The sequence below is a fragment of the Columba livia genome, chromosome 1 (assembly GCF_036013475.1).
Source record: "Columba livia isolate bColLiv1 breed racing homer chromosome 1, bColLiv1.pat.W.v2, whole genome shotgun sequence".
Classification (NCBI taxonomy): Eukaryota; Metazoa; Chordata; class Aves; order Columbiformes; family Columbidae; genus Columba; species Columba livia.
This window is the reverse complement of record NC_088602.1, coordinates 173,401,945-173,420,794: the sequence shown is the minus strand read 5'-3', so window position 1 is coordinate 173,420,794 and position 18,850 is coordinate 173,401,945. Positions and strand designations below refer to the sequence as shown.

Genomic DNA, 18,850 nt, shown 5'->3' with positions numbered 1-18,850 from the left:
AAGACCAAGCTGGCCTTGGCTCACAGCTGGATTCTGTGCCAGTGCAAATGCTGAATATCTCATGGTAGATCCTCCACCTGATTCACTGCAGCCAAAGGCACCAGCTGCAGTTTCTCTCCATGGCCTACTCCAGGGGGTGGGATGGGAAAAGCAAGGCTTCAGAACAGCAGCATCTCTCCCCATCCAATTGCCCTTTTTAGTTGCACTTCTTCTCTCTACGTTGCTAAAGTCAACACCGTCTTCTTCTCTAGCCGCGGCAGAAGGATCAGGGCCAGCAAATCCACGTAGAAGCACTTAGTTTAATTTTTTTTTCAAAGTTCACTGTGAATTAGATGCAGGTCCCAGCAAAACCAAGGGAGGCTTGACTGAGGCACAGACAGATGTAACATCTGAAGAGGATCCTTACCCTTGCAAAATCCTGGAAGGCAATTTAAACATGAGAGATAGGCAAGGATCCCATTCTCAGGATCTGCCATTAGTCACATGCAGTTCAAACAGAGAAAGATGAGTTCCTAGCTTTCTTGGAGTCCAAGCTGGATCAAACAAGGAGTGACAAAACCCTCAGGCTGTCAAGGAATAGCCCTAAAAAGGCAATGCCAGCTGAGCAACAACAGCTCAGCCCTGCACTCCTTTAAGCTCCCAGGTAACAGGGCAAGAAGTCTAAAGGGAAAATTCCTGCATCAGCTGGAGGGAACAGACACAATTATGTGTACATTTGTGACGTTGATCTTCTTCCTGGCCTTGCTTATGTCTATGAGTTGGACTCAATGATCCTTGTGGGTCCCTTCTAACTCAGGACGTTCTATGATCCTCTTCAGTGGAGCCATAAGTCCAGTGGTGTCTGGGACAGAAGCAAGTCCCAGTTAGTATGAGATCCCATAAGGATAGTCCATGCCTCTCTGTGCCCATGAAGTTACCAAGGGGAGGAGTCAGTCACCATCCTTCACCTTTGCGTCCACCCCAGAAATGTGCTCAGGTGTGTAGAGCCCCGGTGGCCAGTGGTGCAAAAGGGCAAGCTGACTGTCTTGTATGGTGTTTTCCAGGATTGAAGACAAAAAAAAAAAAAATAAATGAAGGAAAAGAGTTGCTGATCCCACCCCTGAACTGTCTGAAGAGCCTGCATTGTAAACAATGGCAGGGGAAGCCTCAAAATTAAGAGGCCAAATCTGCTGTAAGGAATTGAGTATAACACAACAACTTCTCTGGGGTGTTATTAAAATTGAAAAAAAAAAATTAAAAAAAAAAAAAGTTTGAGGCCAATCAACCTGATCTCATCTCTTCCAAGTTGAACTCTGACTCAAAGGCTGGCATTCTCTCCAGCACTGGTGGCATACAATTGTCCTGGTTACAAAAACATCCAGAGCTGGAGGTGCAGGCAACACTCCCTTTCCCACTATTGCTGGTCAGCTCCCAAACAGCACTTTCCATGAACAGCTGAAATTCCTGTGCTGTCCTCCAAGGCCCCACTTGGTGGTTTCTTTCCTTTCAATCTCTAATCTTCTGTTCCTATTTATCACCCTTTGGCTTCTGTTTCATAAACTGCTCATCTTTTGGAGGCTGCATCTTCAGCAAGAGGCCTGGGGAGAGCGCTGAAGGCTGTGATCTGGGTACGAGCTGGGTAAATCCCACAGTGGCTTAGAAATCTGTTTTTCTTCAGCAGCAGAACTGTTAAGAGAAGTTGGCATCAGGGTCAGAAGCATTGTCTAGCGCTGCTATTCTTCTTTCTCACCTTCAAGCCTTTAGCAACAACTGCAGTTTCCCACCTATTTCAACTAACTTCTCTTTTCCCCCTAAAGAAAGGATAATCATTAGCATTTTTCTTGCACTGTCAAAGAGGGGTTTCCCTATAAAAATTCTTCACAGCTAAGGGGAAAGTGTAGAAAGGATATTGTTAACATGAAAGTCTCACTTAATGCTTTACATTTCAAATACTGTAACTGTTTTTTTCCCCTCCTTCTCCTCTTTCTGAATCTTCAGTATACAGCTTAAAGATCATTAATAGTGTTGGTTGCTATGGTGTTGGGCAGGCATAGGTCTCCCTACCTGAAACCTCGAACTACACTTAATGTTGTACAAGAGCAGGGTCATGCCAACACCTTTGACTTTGACCCCATTTTTCCCAGTAAAATAAAAAGAGCACATCTCCATCCATTTTTGTTCTTTGGACAGGGTCTGGAGTGGGTGTTTTTTGGTGTTTTTTGCTGGTTTGGTGGGTTTTTTTCCCCTGCAATAAGAAAAGGGAGTGTGAGAAATAGAAGAAGAGAGAGATAAAAAAATAAAGGGAAAGAAAAAAAAAAATAGGTCCAGTGGAAACTTTCCAAAAACAGTTACATCAGAGAATAAAAAAGACAGTCCCCTGAAAAGTTTCATGTGAGATTGTTTCTCCTTTTCCCAAGCAGCTAAACATTTTAATAAACTAGGAAAATGAGACTGTAAAACCACAACATCTGACAGCAAGCCCCCAGGGCAGGAACCATTCCTGAAACTAATTTTAACTCAAGTTTTAACATTGATCAGATTTCATGTGGTGAATGTCCCCTTAAGCTGTCTCTCTGTTCTTAGAGAAAACCTGGTTTCTTTTGTCATCTTCGGGAAGCTATTTTCTTGCCAGTGCATTGTCGTCACAGGCATAACAAGGCTTTTCTGTCACTCATCTCTACAACCCAAGAGATGCCCTGCCCCAGACATCTCATCTGTTTCCTTATACGTTTTCCACAGAAGTGGCACTTAACTGCTCCAGCAACGAAGCCAAGTCTTAAATCAGTCCCCATGCAGCCACTCAAGGACAATCCATTCAACATCTGGTCTTCAGCCATGCAAAATGCAACCAGGCCAGTTCAGACCAGCTGAGGCCAGGATCCAAACTGGGCTTCCAGTTTCCCTCTGCCTTGCTTTTCCCCAGGAAAGGGAGTCTGGACTATAAGTATCTTCTCTTTTCCTGGGCACATGAATTGCATTTTCCTTTGATTGTCACAAGGACATCTACAGATAGGACTGGCTTTTTAGCTCGAAGACTCAATTAACAACAGAGATGAGAGATCGAATGGAAGAAAAAAAAAATTATATCCGAGTAGTGCAGATTTCTCTTGAAGACTCTCATTTCTTCTCACAGAAGCATTTTTGATCTTCTGGTTAAGTTCAAACCAAATCATTTGCCCTGGGGGCAGAACTTCTTTAAGCTGCACCTGTCTTCCAATGGTTGGGTGTCTCTGTTTTGAGCCGCGTGGTTTCCAGGTTCGCACAGCTGCACATGCCAAGTGCTTTGCACCACTCAAGGAACCATCATTGGCATCAGGGGCTAGCTCAGGATGCCCTGCTCAGGGTGTATTTCCAGTTCAAAGGCACGTGGTGCAAGGGAAGAAAGCAGGGCTCTCTGCTGCTTCACAAGCTGGTTAAATGCCAGTAAGAACAACCAGGCTGGAAAACAGTTCTACAGGCTCCTGCTCCCTGCTTCTCCAGAAATTAAAGTGCTCATTCATGTCTAGATCCCCCTTTGCAGAGGCAGAAGGTCTTTCTGACACCTTTCCTTTAAACCTCATGTCTGCAGTGCAGGAGATGCTGGGGTTGGGGGTGGTGGGAGGAGGCGACAGGGTGGCCAGTTTCCAAAACGGTAGAGGTGCAGTGATAGTTGCCCTTGGCTCTTCCAGCCCACTAGCAGCAGGCTTAGTCACATCAGCAGCATCAAAGCCAAGCAGCTCTGCAGAAAAAGGGCATTTGTCCTTTCATTTGTGGATTATGGGAATCTTTCACAGATCCCAGCAGTGTGTTTTGAAAGGCTTTTTAAAGAGAAATACCTGTGTGTTGCACCACCTGCCATTTAAAACAGCCTCTTTGCCTTCCAGGTTTCCCGGCAATGCTCTCCCCCAGCCATTTAACCATGTGTACAAGCACCAAATGGTGTCAAAGTTCATTCCACAGCCAGCAGAATTGCCTAGTTTTCATGCCAGGCTCTGTACGGAGAAAAGAACTCTCTACAAACATGCCAGAGAGCTTGTAACCTACTTGGGCCTTGTCCTTCCCCGTGTTGTGCTCAGGGAGGAAAGAAATGCAGAGATAAAAGCTATTTGCCTTGCTGTTTCCATGCCTTCATGACTTAATTGTTTGGGGTTTTTTTGGTCAGAGAAGGGCACAGAGAAGATTATAAAGCTGTAACCTCTAATCTGCTCCTGAGTGTTCCTTCTCCACTTCTTCCTTTCTCCTCTCTTTCAGCCAGTCCTAATCCTTTATGTCTCCTCTCTCACAGGTAGGAGTCGGAGTCTAATCTCAGACGACAGGTTGGTAATTAGAGCAAGAGATTATCCTGACCCCATATCAAGAAGTTAAAAGAGAGGAATAATGCAGGGCTGTACATGATCAAGCCTCCAATGTTCAGTGCAGGAACCATTCTCACATCAGCTTCTCCCTCTGGCTCCCCCACCCTGCACCCTCTCCTTTGTCCCTGCAGAGAGAGGGGTTCTGATTCTTCATAAATCCTGCCGATCTCCACTCTTCTGGGCGAGGACTACACTTTTCCAGCACTCATTCAGCACAGAAATGGTCACATTTTCCATTTTTATAGGCCTTGACGAAGCAGAGATACAGCCAAGAGGCTGTGGCTGCGAAGAATGGGTGGTGGGGAAATTATAGGCAGATATGGAGGAAGAAGGCCTGCTCAGAGGGGCTGGAGCCACAACACACTATCAGCCATCCTCAGCTGGGCAATGGTTACCCATACCCAGGGCCTTTCTAGTACAGCAAGATGAATCCACAGCAAGAAGCAGCAGCAGCAGTTCCCCATCTCTACCCAGATGCCCAGAAGTTATCACCCAGTTCTTGATCTGCTCAGGAAGGCATACTGTTCCCATCCATGTGTCCAGCCCATGTTATCCATCTTTGGCACAGATCTTGTCTCTTGTCCTGTGTCACTGGTATTCAGTGAGGACCAAAAAAGCCATTACACAGCTCCAAGACCACAGAGAAAAGGGGAAGTGGGGAGCACTGAGCTTCTTCAGTGTCTCACCCCCTACATGCACAAGATGAATGGATGTCACCAGGATGCACCGTAGCTGAGGCTCAAGCATCACCAGCCAACAGCCTGTAGGCACCAGGAGGTGTCAGGATAGAGATGGCAGTGGAGTGATCGAAACCTGCAGGGGAGAGAGCGAAGGAAGGTCAGGTGAAAGTTTTTACACCAGCACACAGATGGAGAATGGAAGACCTCTCTCTCATGTTCCATCCCACATCAGGCACCCACTGTGCACTACAGAGCTCCAGGTCAACTCAATATGTCTTTTCTCGGCAGAGCTAAGCAGCCTTGGACACCTGAATCCAGCTCTGCCCATGTAGCCCAAGCCCCAGGCTATCCCCGATCAGAGGCAGGGAGATGGGCACAGCACCAGCATCCACTACATGGTTGTGTTGATGCTCTTTTCATTGCCCAGCTTCTTCCCACCCCTGCTATCTCCAGCCAGGAGCTTCCCACCCACGCTCGGCAAATAACAACTTTAGGTTTATCCACTCAAAGCAGAGAAGGTAAATCAAAGAACACTTTTGTCTGCAGTCAGCCTGAAGTGAACCTTTTTTCTTGTTTCCCTGCAGTTTTCTCAGCAAAACAAAAAATGAAAAAGCAAGCAGAATTTCCTTTCCTGAGTTTAAAAGAACAATTCTGTTCCAGTCCCAGAGGAAAAGGCTAGATGTTCAGCCTCAAAATCTGAAATGAACGGCAATATTTTCGGCCCAGGAATTCTCCAAATAAAATGTTTTGATACTCCTTTTCTTCCCACTCGTCCAAAAAGGTTTGCAGAATTTGTATGTGTTCACAAACAGCTTAGTGCTGGTGTGTTCCTCACACAACAGCCATGTGACTGCAAGGTTTCTGTCCCTCACACTAGACCTCCTGCACCCCATTTAGCTGCCTCCTCCTCCCAGACTGTTGTCTGAGGGCTCACACCCCAGCAACATCCAGAGTACTCATGCCCCATACCTTGAGGGATCCTCTTTGGGTGAGAAGGGGCCTCTGAGTTCAATAACATTGAGCTTGTTCTCAAAGACACCGTAGCTGAGGGTGACCTGCAAAGAGGGGTGGTGAGAAAGGAACAGGGAGCATGAGGTGAGTTCAGGAGCAAGGAAGTTGCTTTGGGCAACAGAAGTTCTCATTCTGGTTCTTTCTCTTCTGGCTTGGCCTCTGCCTTCCACATCTCTCCTGTCTTCCTTCCCATGATGGTCCACCACACTAGTCCTTTGCCTCTTCAAGCCTCCTGCATCCCTTGTTATCTCCTCACAAAAGGTAGACATGGTGCCATGTCAAAGCCCCTTCCCCAATCAATCATCATTTCTGCTTGTCCTTGTGCCACATTCCCCCAAGGATGCCCCCAATCCTCACATCACTGCCCACCCATGCTGCCCAACACTGACCCCAGGTGCACCATGACTGCCATCTGTGCTGCAGGCAACATCCATACCTTATTTCAAAGAAGCATTTGTCAGAAACCCCTCCCCAAAAGGGCAAACAATTGACTCAACCCACAATGGTGCCACCAATGGAGCAATGTCCTTGTAAGCTCCACCCCACTTCTCCTTCCTCACACACTTCCCTCTTGCTCCATTTCCCCTCCTCACCTGCTGTGTGAGCCGAGAGGTGGGGATGAGCTGCAGGTTCTCCAGGTGGGAGTGGAAGAGCGTGTTGGGCAGCAGCTGCCCCCCGACTTTGCACTCAATGATGTAACCCACAGTGCAGTCATCAGGCAGGCGGATGAGCTCTGAAGTGCTCACAAAGTTCTTGCCACTGGAAGAGAGTAGGGCCACACGAGTTAGGAGAAGGGTAGGGGGGATATAGGCATCCACTTGGGTGGGAGATAAATGAAGGACTTAACTGAAGACCAGAGTAAATCTCGGAACTAGGTGAGAAATCCCTGAGTTTCACCTGCAAAGATTTGGGAATTTGTTTGCTCTTTGACTGCTCCCAGCCATGCTGTACCATCAGTTGTCTGGTGCTGCCCCTGATACGTATCCAGCTCCTCAGCAAGCAGATGCCAAGAGCTGGCAGACTTTGCTAAGTCACTTTTTCACCTGCTAGGTGAGCTGCACTGAGCCCCTGAGGTGTCAGACAAGCCAGCTCAAGAGAAAGAGTGAGACCACATGGCCAGGACCAGGAGCAACAAGAAACAGGACAGCCTCTTGCAGCTTGGATAAGCCATCCATGGCTCCACTGTGATGTAACACCACACGCTTGGCCATCCTTCAAAGACTGGCTAACCCAAATTTTAAGGCTCCTGTAACTGAAAACAGCCACACATCATGAAGCGCAGTCTACTGTAACACCCCTCAGATAGTTCAAATGTGTTTTAAGCATTTTAACAAAGTAGGGGCAGACTTTGTGCCAGGTTAGGTGTTATCTATCCACACCAGTTTCATTTTATACTAGATCACAGATCATCCTCCTATTTGGCTCTACCAAAAAATATACATCACGGGCTTCAGCTAAACCAGCCACCTGGTGTGGATCAGATCTGTCTTTCTGCGTATGCACAGATCTGGTTAAGGCTGGTACAGCCTTCGCCTGTCGGTGTATGTGCACATAGCCTGTGATATAACCTGGGACATCCTGGAAAACATCATCTTGCTTTAGGCTGGGCTAACACTAGACTCCAGGGACTACCTCTGTTCTCCACACACCAAGCTGAGGAAATTACAGTGGCCACTGTAAGAAGATTAAGAGGGTTTGGGGTGGGGGGATGGGAAAATAGCTCAGGAGGGAGGTACAGGAGGTTGTAAAGAGGCAGACTGAGTGGAGAAGAGACAGGCAGACAGGGAAAGCGCTTGGGAAAAGAGTCAGAGGAAGCTGAAAGGGATGGGAAGGAGTGTGGGAGAATAACCAAGACCTGAGAGGAGCTGGGGAGAGGGGACTATATAATCTTACAGTCATGTGTGCTGACACGCCTGCTCTTGCCTCTTTTTAATCAAGTTGCAGACCCACACGCTATATCCTTCCTCCAGTTCCGTGTGCTTGCAGATGTGTAGCATGTGGCACTGAACCCTTGCAACCACCATATACACAAATCCAGATCTGACGCTGCCAGGAATTAATGTGTGCCTGTGTTTCTCGTCCCCGAAGGCTCCCATACCCACCAGCTGCACAGCTCACCTGGCCCACGGCACCATCTTCCTTGCCAGATTGCGGCTGATGCAGAACCCAGCTCCTCCTGTGGCAAACCAGAAGTGCACAGATTTCTGGAGAGAAACAGCAGAGAAAATCAATGGCAGGAGCTCAGACAATAACATACTCCCTGAGATGGAAATGCTGGAAACCCAGCTTTGATGCCAGGATAAACACAGCCCTATTGTCACCCCAGAACCCCAATTGCTGCCCAGAAGAAGGATTTGCCAGCAGTACAGCATGGATTTTGACCTCCTCATAGCTGAAGCAGCCAAGTTCCCACTGGCAGCAGCAGGTGGGCTGCCCAAAGAAGGCTTGTCTCCTTGGCAGACAGGTACCCAAAGGCACAGCAGCAACATGCGACGCTCCCTAGGTAGATCAGATTGAGTCAACTCCTACAACCATGTTCAGATAAGACCAGTGAGTTTTCAGCCCATCTACAATTGGGTTACATCTACGCCAAATGAGCCAGAGCACTAAAACCAACCCGCTGGCCCCACCACCACCACCACAGGCTGTACCGTCTGGTTGTTTGGCAGCATTTCAGAGGCCCGGATGGGTCGGTTCAGGCTGGGTTTCCCCAGGTAAACATCCCACGTCGCAGAGTAGGAGGACAAGAGCTTCAGTAGGGCCCGAGGGTTCAGGTAGTTGTCGTCATCCAAATGGCAAAACCAGCTGTGGGGGAGATGGCAACAAAGACACCAGAGGTTTGCGGTAAGGAGGGTGCCTCTTGCTCTCAGAGGTCTTCCCATAGCAGCTTTGCCTCACCTCTGGCCGCTGGCCAGGAAGGCATCAAACTCAGTGGCCATCTTGCAGGAGAGGGCTGGGTGGCTGTGTTCAGCCGAGCAGTTGGTGAAGATTGCATGGTTGCCTGCCGGGAGAGAGAAGGTTGCGTTTCAGGGCTGGTCCGCTTTGCATAGTCATGAGGAGGACGTCTGGGTGGGAGGGAAGGGGTTTGTTCACAGCCAGCTTTCTCACAGCCCCCCAAACAGGCATCCAAGCCCATGGTGACACAGGCTCCACCCTTCCCCCCACCAGGAGATGAAGCCTGGAGAAAGCCAAGCATCTTGGCCAAGACTAAGCCACCTGCCAACCACACTTCCACCCGCCCACTGCCAGCCAGGGCACAGGAGCTGAAGGGCTCTCTCTTAGGCTGCTTGTGCCATGTGGATTCCTCCGCAGATGCTTTAGGGCAGGCAGCACCCTGCCTTGAGTCAGCCGCATGCCCTGGGGTAAGCCAACTAAAACAAATCATCACCTGGGGGTTTCATGGGTGCCAGACTCCCTCCCAAGGCCATGGCAATTCAGAAGGTGGCAAGGGGAAGGTGGTATTATAGGACAGCTCATTACCCATTCTCCTTTTCAGGGCATCGTCTTCTTCATCAGTGAAGACATAGGTCTGGGGAAATGAGGACAGGTTACTCTCAGGGCTGGAGCTGGCACTGCTCCTGGCCACCCACCCCTTCCTCCCCACAGCTGGACTCACTTGCTGTGGTCACCCCCCTCCATTCCCGGGTGCTGTGCCCATCTCCCAGGCACCAGATGAGCAGAGGGATGGCTGCGCTCCCCCTTCCTGCACACACCATAATCAATACTCATGTGCCTTCATTTCTTCCCCTCACTGCCTTGGGAACAGGCAGAAGGGGACCCACAACACCAAGTGACGGGCTGAAAGAGCCCTGTCTTAGGTGTCGGTGGTAGAAAAATGAAAGCACTGTGGTTGAATGATGCTTGGGTTAAAAGGAGAACATCTGTTTGTGTGTTAAGTGTGCACAGCCCCCCTGCCGCTTTTCATCTCCTCCTCCTTTTCCTCCACCCCCAGGCCTCTCTAATCCCCCTCGATGCCATTATGTGGCACATCTCCCCCTCTTCAGGGCCAGGCGGGGATCAGGGCTGGTGGAGAAAAGCTTTCCTCAGGCAGAAAATGAGCTTTCATGAAATCAAAAGGAGTCACGAGCCATAAACAGTCTCTCCACCAGCTGCCACAGGCTGGTTAAACACAGCACCTGGACAGGGACAAAGGGGACGAGACAGGCAGACAACAGCTCCGGGAGCCGTCACTGCTCCCAAAGGCTTTGATGGGGAGACGAGAGTCTCCTACCAAGCACCGAGGCTGGGACACATGCCTCTGTCAGGAGAATATGGCAAGAGAAATGTTCTGCACAGGAAAGGAAGGCGATGAAGGACCCCCAGAGACCACCTGGCTTGAGCAGACACAACAGAATGGTTTCATGGTCTCAAATGTACATGCTACAGAGACCTGGCGAATTAGCCTCCAATAGCTGAACTGCAGCACCGTGCTATGCACACATTCCTACTCCACCCCACAGGTAAAGCCTCTTACTTAAAACCAATTTCAAGGTGATCACGGGACAAGAAGCAATTAGCTAAGTCTTGGGTAAAGCAGTCACTATGGGTCAGGGGACCATATCACAACCTTCAAGCAAGGCATGGGTTGTCAGTAGCATGGGATTTCCCTCGCTAGCATGTCAGAGCCAGAAATTTCCACTGTGACAAATACTTATTCTTAAGAAAAAAGTTCTGAAACCGTTGAAACTTTTTGACATTTAAAAAAAAAACCAACCAGAAACATTGTTGCTGGAAATGACTTGCTTACAGGTATAAAACCAGCTAATAAACATCATAACTGATTGACTTTAAAAGGGAATCTGTATATTTTCCCAGATTTTCCACTTGTGAAGATAATCCAAGGTTCCCATTATCCCCTTGATGCAAGGTGGGAAATGTTTTTTTGCAGACAACAGACATGCGTTTGTGGGAACCAAGGGATGAAGGAGCATTGTCACCACAGGGAAAACCAGCATCTCCAAAAGAACTGGAAAAGGGGCTACGAGTGTAGGGGCTTAGCAAATCTATTTTCTCTGGCTCTCCCAAGCTCTGATCTCCATGGTACACCTGGCTGCAATACTCCAGAGATGCTGAGGTGCATGTGTCCTGGCCCTGTCCTGAAGGAGATCAACACAGCACAGGCACCTGCCTGCATTCTCATCTCTCCAGCCCTCATGCCTCCTAGAGTGGGAAATTTGGAACAGCAGCTCCTGCTGGAATCCGAGTGACTGCTGCCATCTGTCCCTTAGCAAAGCCACCCATGATGGCTGGGATGGGAGAGAGTGGAGGGCCCCTGATAAAAACCTGACTGGAGAGCATTTGGACCACTACACAGATCTTTCTCAAGGAGACACCAGCTGCTGTTGTCCATACTGATGGGGAAATTCAGAAGGTCTCTCTGGCCACACCAGACCTACTGTCCCCATTGGGGATATGCAAGCCGAGGAACATCCAGTGTCACTTGTGTCCCTGGACGCAAACAGGGTGGACAGAAGCAGCCTTCTCGCTACATCCACCGTCCTGTTCTCCACCAGACCATCTACGGGGCCATGCAGGACCTCCTGTCACGGTGCCTCAGTGCTGGCCCGGCTCCCACCCACCCTGAGAGCAGCCCAGGGTGACTGTCACTGCTGCTGCAGGGCTTGATCTGAGCTTGAGGAGGGGTGCAGCACAGAAAGCATCCCTCTGTTCTAGAGAAGAGAAGAGGGCTGGATATGGAGACACTGGTGTCCAACAGCTTTGGCCGCTGGTTCTCCATGAACATAAGTGTCCAAGAGATAGATAAACACTAGGCTTTGAGGCACACTCACCCCTAATCAGGAAAGTAGCCTAACAAGGCAAAGTTAGGAAAAGGGGATAAAGATGTGGAATCTGACAAGCCATGACCACATTCATTTCCCAGGTTCCCAGGGTATCCCTCCTCCAGGAAGAAAAAGCCTCAAAAATTGGTTATGGGTTATTGGTGTGGTTGGGCAGGAAGCTGCTCCCTGCTCAGAGAGGAGATTCAAAATGTGCAGTGTGTTCACAACACTGAGAAACGTGAAAGCCAGTTCACAATGTGTCATTTAAAGGTTTCATTTCAATCTGTTAGATGTTTGGGTTTCAGAAAGGAGGGGAGGTGCTAGAATTAGTTTATGCTACTGAAAAAAATTTCAGACCAGAAGCCTAGCCTTATCTCTATCAAAACTACTGGGGCCAAAAATGTCAGCCACACCAAGAGGCTGTTCAGCCTAAAACAGTCATCAAAACTGACACTTCTGTTTAGATGAAGCCTTTTCTGAGGAAAAGGCCTTTCACTGAAATTACTTCCACATCAAACCTCAGTGGAAAGTTTGTCATGGATGAGTTCTCAAGAGGCAGAGCAAGGTCCAACTTTCAGTGAAGGGCACCCATCCCACACTTCCCCAGCTCCCACCAGCTGCATATCTTCTGTTTAAGCAGTGTGGTTTCAGATAAAATCTCTCTCTCTTGTTGTCTACCCTGACAGAGTCCAACACAGAGGACTTTAAATTTGACTCCTGTACAGTTTCTCCTAGCCATAAAAACCACAGCTGTTCCTGCCTTCTGTTACAGTCACCTAAGCCTGGCCTTTCAGGTCTGGGTTGCTCCCTCTGGGAGGACACCATGCAGGTAATCAGCTCCGAAATCAGGCTTGGCATCAACAGCACAGCCAGATGCTAAAATTTCGTGCTGAACATGTAGAGGAGGACCCACTGAATTGGTCTCCAGCCATGAGTAAGCTGGAGATGGCAAAACAGCAGGTGAGCCCTAGGAGGAGGAGGCAGTCCCTCTGAGACCTGGATCTCTCCAGGACTGGCTCTTAAAGCCTATGCGTCTCCATAAAGACTCAATAATAGGAGGTCTGACGCCCTACCCTTGGCTCCACAACAATTAAATGTCCTTTGCAAATCGGAAGTTCTCCGTTTTTTTGCTAAGCTAGGTTTCTACACTGTCAATTTTTCAAAACCAACCCTTTCCCTTACCTCCAAAAACCCCTCCAGCAGCAGTAAAATTAAAAAAAAAAAAAAAAGATTTGACTTTCATGTACTTCTCTTTGCCTCCCTTTCCACCCCCGCTCCCCTGCCCTCAAGGCCATTTAGTAAAAAAAAGTGGAAGAAAAACATGGAAAATTGAGGAGGGGGAAGAAAACCACTGAGCTTGCAACAAAAATTGATATCAATGAAAAAACACTGTCTAAAAATGACTGATGCTCCTGCTCTACCCTTCCTTCCTATCCTCCTGCTCAGTCTGTGAAAATTTCCTAGAGGCTGGCAGCAGCATGGAAAATTCAACAACTTTTTCCAGGTTTGGACATTGTTTGCCTGCCAAACAGAGAGGGTCAGAGGAAGCTGGGGAGCTGGTATCTGATTCCTGTCATTAGTGGAATGGCCAGGCACCTGTTTGTCAAATGCACAGGAGGGAAGGGTGAGCTGCTCCTTAAAAACCTCCTCCAAAAGCCCCAGTCACAACATTTTAATGCCAAGTGCAGTCATGCGGTTGGGTTTTGCTTCTCCAAAGAGCTGCTGGGATGAGGTCGGACAGAGAGGAGAAGTGCATCTGGAGGAGGAAGCCGGGCATCTCAGATGCCGGGAGGGACGCACAGGCAGGAGAGGAAGCGTGCTCAAAATAGGACACGGCTTCCTGTGACGACCGCAGCAGACCAGACAGTTACGGCACCATCAAGTGGAAAACCACCCTTACCCAGAAACCCTGCATTGCTTCAAGCGCTCTCCTACTCAATACCTCCACCCCCGTCCCCCTTCTTTGCCGAGGCCCGAATTTGTCTTCTAGGCACCCTTCATATATGGGCACAGGCAAAAAAAACCCTCTTTGGGGCAGCCGCAGGATTTCTTCTTTCTTGAGGAGCAGCTCAGCGAGGGAGGTAGAGAAGTACCCAGGCTCTGGGGAGTACTTCTGCCCACCAGTAAGTCAGCCTGCACAGCACCACCAATGTGGTGCCCCACATCAGTTCCTCTAACAGGAAGGAAACTCTCCAAACTCTGCCTTAGCAAAGGGTGAAAACATCAGAACCCAAGTTAAAAAAAAAAAAAAAAATTAAAAATCAAATATAGACCCACATGACTTTAAGATTGTCAACATAAGGGCATCTGCCTAAGAAAACAAGGCATGGATTGTGCTGACGTGCTGGGGAACAAACAGGGCTGCAAACACCCCTCCTGCACCCCTGTCATCCAGCCTCGCTCTCCTGCCCGCTGCGCCACGTCATCCTGGGGTGAAGGGTGCCCAGGCACAACGCAGGCACCATCGTGGAGGGCCGCTCAGCTCAAAACCTGGCAAAGTCATGGCACTGAGAGGCAGAAAACCACCACTTCATACAGAGCCAGGATGCTCTGTGCTCTCAGTCTGGTGTGGCCTGGGCAGCCTGCAGCCTCCTGTGTTACTGGTTAAAATAATGAAATTAAGTTCCCTCCACCTTAGGCTAAAAGAGTCAGCCTTCCGTTAGGGGCAGGTGATGCCTGCTAAGATCACTTGTCCTCCCAGCCTTCACGGGAAGAGCCCACACAAGCTCTTTGTTCTCTCTGCCAGCCTTTCCCATGAAGCAGCTACCAGTGAAACACTCTGCTGGGTAGCATCCCTCTTTCAACACGAACAGAAGTGAAAATTAGAGAAAATGAGGCAAAGTACCATGTGGGACTGCAGTGCCCAGCATCCCCATCCTTTGGCTTTCTCTCTCCCTGCTGACATCCTGTCCTTGCCCCATTACCGAGTACCCTCTCTCTAGTCCAAACCCACACACTCACCTGCTCTCTGGCCCGGGATATCCACGTGTCCAGGAGCAGCTCCATCCTGCTCTGGTGGAACCTCTTGGTTGTCTTGACGGCTATGAAAATGTCCCCAAGACTCAAGCTTCCCTCAGTCCTGTATCCCTCCGGAGGATGGACTTGCAGGTCCTTCTGCCCCCTGCCACCACCTTCCTCTAGGTTCTCTTTGCTCCATTGCTGTGGCTTCTCTGATGTCCCCTCCGTGAGCCCTGAGAAATGAGCTGTTTCCTGAGCCCCACGGTGCCGCATGGAGAGAAGAGCCGTGCTGACAAGGAAGACTGCTGCTCCAGAGAGACCACGGATGAGCCGACGGCCCATGGCTCCCAAATTGTTCCCACCGCAGCCAGAATCCTATTGAGCAAGAACAACCTCTGCCTTTATCTCCACGTGAAGCTGTTCCACTCTTCTCGAAGCCTCCAAAGGGGCAGGACCAGCAGAAAGTGAGGTCAGAATAGGATGTGGCAAAGGAATAGTGTGGGTGAGGACCAGAAAGCCAAAGAGACAGCAGCCCTGGAGAGTACCGGTGAAGTGGGAGGGAATTTTCACAGACTAATAGGTCTGGACGACCCAGTGAGGCAGCGACGTGTGATGGGAAAATATTCTGAGGTGACTGGCAGGTGGCTGGCACAGCCTGCCAGGAGGAAAGCGAGCATCCCCACTTCCAGCGGAGAGGCTGAGGGTCCCAGGCTGTGGGTCGAGGAGGTGACAAAGGAGATCAGAGTCATTGGTGGGGACTCTGGACACGAGGCATTGGTTCCCCAGAAGACACCAACCCGCACATCCAAGCCAGGGGCTGCGGGGCGGAGGCGAGCGGCGGGCACAGGGCTGAAGGGAAGGGGCCGAGTGCCATGTGTGCGGCGGCGCTGCCTCTCCGGCACCTGCTCCCTCCGTGCTGCTCGTTGTCGCTCCCCGCCAGCCCCGGCCCCGGTCCCGCCTCCGGGCACGGGGCGGGGCGCCAGCCCCGGGGGAGGAAGAGGATGGAGAGGGGGGAGCCCGGGGTCTGCGGGGGGTTTGCCTCGCCAGGCCACGGCCAGGCTGGGGCATCTCCGAGGTGACAAACAGCTGATCTGGGAGGACAAACCTGTTGCTTGACTGCTTTTCTGGCTCCCCTGTGACAGCCCAGCCTGATCTCTGCAGCCCTGTGTTCCTGCGGGAGGAGGGGACTGTGGCAATGATGCAGACTCCTTCCAACTCAGAACTTTCTACAGTTCTATGATTCTACCAAGTTCTATATTGTTCTTGAGAAGAACTATGTTTCCCCAGGAATTCCCCCAGTCCCAGACTTTCCCTGTGGGCACTGCCTCAAATTACTGCCCCTGCCCTTTAACCCCACCCTACCTCCCCAAAGCAGGACTGTGTGTCCCTTGCTGCCTCACACCCCCCCCATATGCCCCAGAGTCTCAGGCCAGGGTCTGACCCCCACTTCTGACACCCATCTCTCCAAACCACCACCCAGACTCTCTCACTCTTGAAGGTCCCTTTCCCTCTGCCTCCAGCCACTATTTCCCCACTGCTCCATCTCACATCCCCACCAAGGATGCTCAAGGACAGTCTGCTGCCTAGGTGGCTGTAGAGCCAGTGACACTCACAGGGGCAGGTACACCAGCATCGAACAGCGTGAGGGAGGGCCTGCTGCCTCCCTTTCAATGTCCGTGGCTCAGCATCACCAGTGGGTTTATATCCCACCCAGGTCCTTCCCCCTGCAGCAGGGCTGAGCTCAGCAACTTGTTCCTTGGGGCACTTGTGCTGTCCAGGAGGATGCTTCCTTTTCACCTTCCCTGGGCAAGGAAGAAAAGGAAAGTCCTCTGTCCTCACCCAGAAAGTCCCACAAGCAAAGAAGGAAACTGGCCCCTCCAGCTCCTTCCCACCCCCACCACCATCAGGCATGACTGTACATCTCCTCTGTGCCACCTTAACCCCAGCCCTCTTGATCCCAACAAGACCAGGAGGGCAGCCTGGGACCATGACAGAGCATGCTGAGGGTAGCTGAGCAAGTCCTGCACAGAGAAGGCTTTCCCTGGGGATGGGGATATCAGAGACTCTCAAAAGGCATGAGAGCCCCTCCCAAGGCAAAGATCACTGCACATGGGAAATCTGAGGGTCAGCACCACAGATTGCTGCATGCTGTTGCTGGTTCAGTTAGATAGGAGGTGGATGACCATGAAGGTCCACTTTATGCTACCTCTGGGCCACTTTATAGAGCAGCTGGGGGGTACAGAGAGGCAACCAGCCCAAGCAGGGGATGATACCTGCAGTGATGCCGCAAGTGTGGGGACAGCAGGATGGTAGTGCTCTACATAGGCTGCTGAAATCAGAGCACCTCCTCAGGGAGCTACAAGCTGTGGGCATCCAGTCTCAGCATACCAAAAAAATAAAAATAAAAAGTAATAAGATGGAGACCTGGGGGAAATGGGGGAGAGGACATGGGGACATGGCTCCATGTGGCAAAGAGCCACTCCATGCACATCAGATCACAGGACCTTAGAAAAGCGGGTCAGGGCAGGGATCAGGGTTCCTCTGTTCCACACACCCAGTGGGTGTCTGGACCCAGACATTTTCCAGGTGCACAGGGAAGACCTCCCTGCAGGGCTAAAACTGTGTGCTCATGCACATAACCTTCACCTCAGTCAGGTCCCTGGCTACAACTTTAATCTTTTGTAAGGAAGAAACCACTCAATCCACTTTTCTTCCCTTGTCTCATGTATTTCTCCAAGTCTTCTAGCCTTCCCCTGAAGCAAGAACATCTCTAGAGCATCTCCCATATCCCTTTGGAGAGTCCCTGCAGGTTTTATTTTTAGATCCCTTTGAATAGCAATACTTCCTTACACTGATTTGGGGCAGGCGGGAGTCATTCACCTCCAGGCCTTACATTATTGCACGGAGGTGAAGCTGGTATGACTGATCCACTGCTTCTGTGGTAAATATTGGGGTTGCTCCTGTGGCTAGCCACTGCACCTGAACCAGAAATTCACCTCTCTGAGTGCTTCAGGCACACACCGGCAGCCCCAGGCAGCTGTAAATGCAGCTTCAATGGTTCCCAGGCATCCTGCAGCACTTCCCAGCCCTGGCCTGGGAGAGTGTCTGAGAAAAAGGGGAACATGGGCAGAAGATCCTTAGTGGTGTCCCCAGAAAACAAATAAATATGATTCAAAGCTACCAGGTACAGTGTGGTGCTGGGCACCAGAACAGGTCAGACCCAACCAGAACATTCCTGATACCAGAGGTGAGCACAGCCCGCTCTTTGGGCTGAGAGACACCTCCTTCTGCTGAGCTGCCAGGGGTAAGGGGAGCATCCAGTGCTCAGTCCTTCCCTGGGGCAGGCTGGCTGACCCATCATCCGGAGATGCATGGGACAGAGATCCCAGGCTGCCACAGCTCTGCTGGGGCAGGGGAGCTGGTGACTTCCTGTGGGGACACAAATGCTGACTTGTTGATCCTCTCCCTGGAGGGAGAAACCTTGCTCTGGGTGACTGGTTACAGGGACTTGCACAAGGCTGTTACAGCTAGTAATTGGTGCCCAGGGCTGCTAATTGCATTCTGCCTGTTACCTAACCCGTGACTCATTCCTCTGAGCAAGCAGCCACCCCCCTCAGAGGTACAAAAGAAGGTGGGCTGAGGTGTGTAGGGCAGTGAGGGGGTCATTTATGTTTGCCTTGGAGCTCTCTGCCCTGCTTCTCACCTGTGTCCAGAACAAGTTGAAGCTGAATTTTGAAAGCCTCAAGGGAGACATGGATAAAGAGAGGGCCTAGAAGAAGCCTGGGAGCTGACAAGGCAGTGCCGCCAGCTGCTGTGAGAGCTGGGTACTGCCAACCTTCCCCCCTTAACCTTCCTTTGCCCCCCTTTCCCTCCTGCTGACAACACTGGTGGCCTAGGGAGGTGCTGGGGGATGTTTCTTTATTTAGGGGGGAAAAGCAAACACCAAGCTGGGATCAGTGTCTTGCTACTCAAAACGGGGGATGCTTGCTCTTACCCACCCTCAACCTAGGTCATAAGGCTGGGGACGGTTCCCAGTGCCAGTGGGGGCAGGAGGAACTGTCAAGCCCTGAATCAGAGTGCCTTATGTGAAACGTTTTCCCTGGGTCCT

At 50.5% G+C, this 18,850-nt stretch overlaps 2 protein-coding genes and 1 long non-coding RNA gene across 3 annotated transcripts in view; 1 reads left to right on the top strand and 2 right to left on the bottom strand.

Annotated features, from left to right (window-relative positions):
• Positions 1–18,850, top strand: part of LGALS1 (galectin 1) — a 201,115-nt gene that overhangs the window by 67,670 nt on the left and 114,595 nt on the right. The window lies entirely within an intron of this gene.
• Positions 1,490–2,160, bottom strand: LOC135577517 (uncharacterized). The gene is made up of 2 exons (XR_010469300.1): positions 2,044–2,160; positions 1,490–1,665 (listed from the first exon to the last, which is right to left on the bottom strand). It is a non-coding gene; the product is annotated as an uncharacterized LOC135577517 (long non-coding RNA).
• MFNG (MFNG O-fucosylpeptide 3-beta-N-acetylglucosaminyltransferase) lies at positions 2,365–15,698 on the bottom strand. The gene is made up of 8 exons (XM_005514672.3): positions 14,746–15,698; positions 9,485–9,533; positions 8,903–9,005; positions 8,656–8,809; positions 8,123–8,208; positions 6,598–6,763; positions 5,963–6,048; positions 2,365–5,126 (listed from the first exon to the last, which is right to left on the bottom strand). Exons 1-8 carry the CDS (start codon positions 15,082–15,084, stop codon positions 5,060–5,062), a joined length of 1,050 nt encoding a protein of 349 aa, XP_005514729.2. The 5' UTR covers positions 15,085–15,698; the 3' UTR covers positions 2,365–5,059.

Bases quoted from the DNA above. Each gene is read 5' to 3' on its own strand.
- MFNG (XM_005514672.3), bottom strand. From the start codon at position 15,084: ATGGGCCGTCGGCTCATCCGTGGTCTCTCTGGAGCAGCAGTCTTCCTT. The intron at 9,534-14,745 runs GTGAGTGTGTGG...TCATTTCCCCAG, and splicing joins TATCCCGGGCCAGAGAGCAG to ACCTATGTCTTCACTGATGA. The intron at 8,209-8,655 runs GTACAGCCTGTG...GTTTCTCTCCAG, and splicing joins TGCTGCCAAACAACCAGACG to AAATCTGTGCACTTCTGGTT.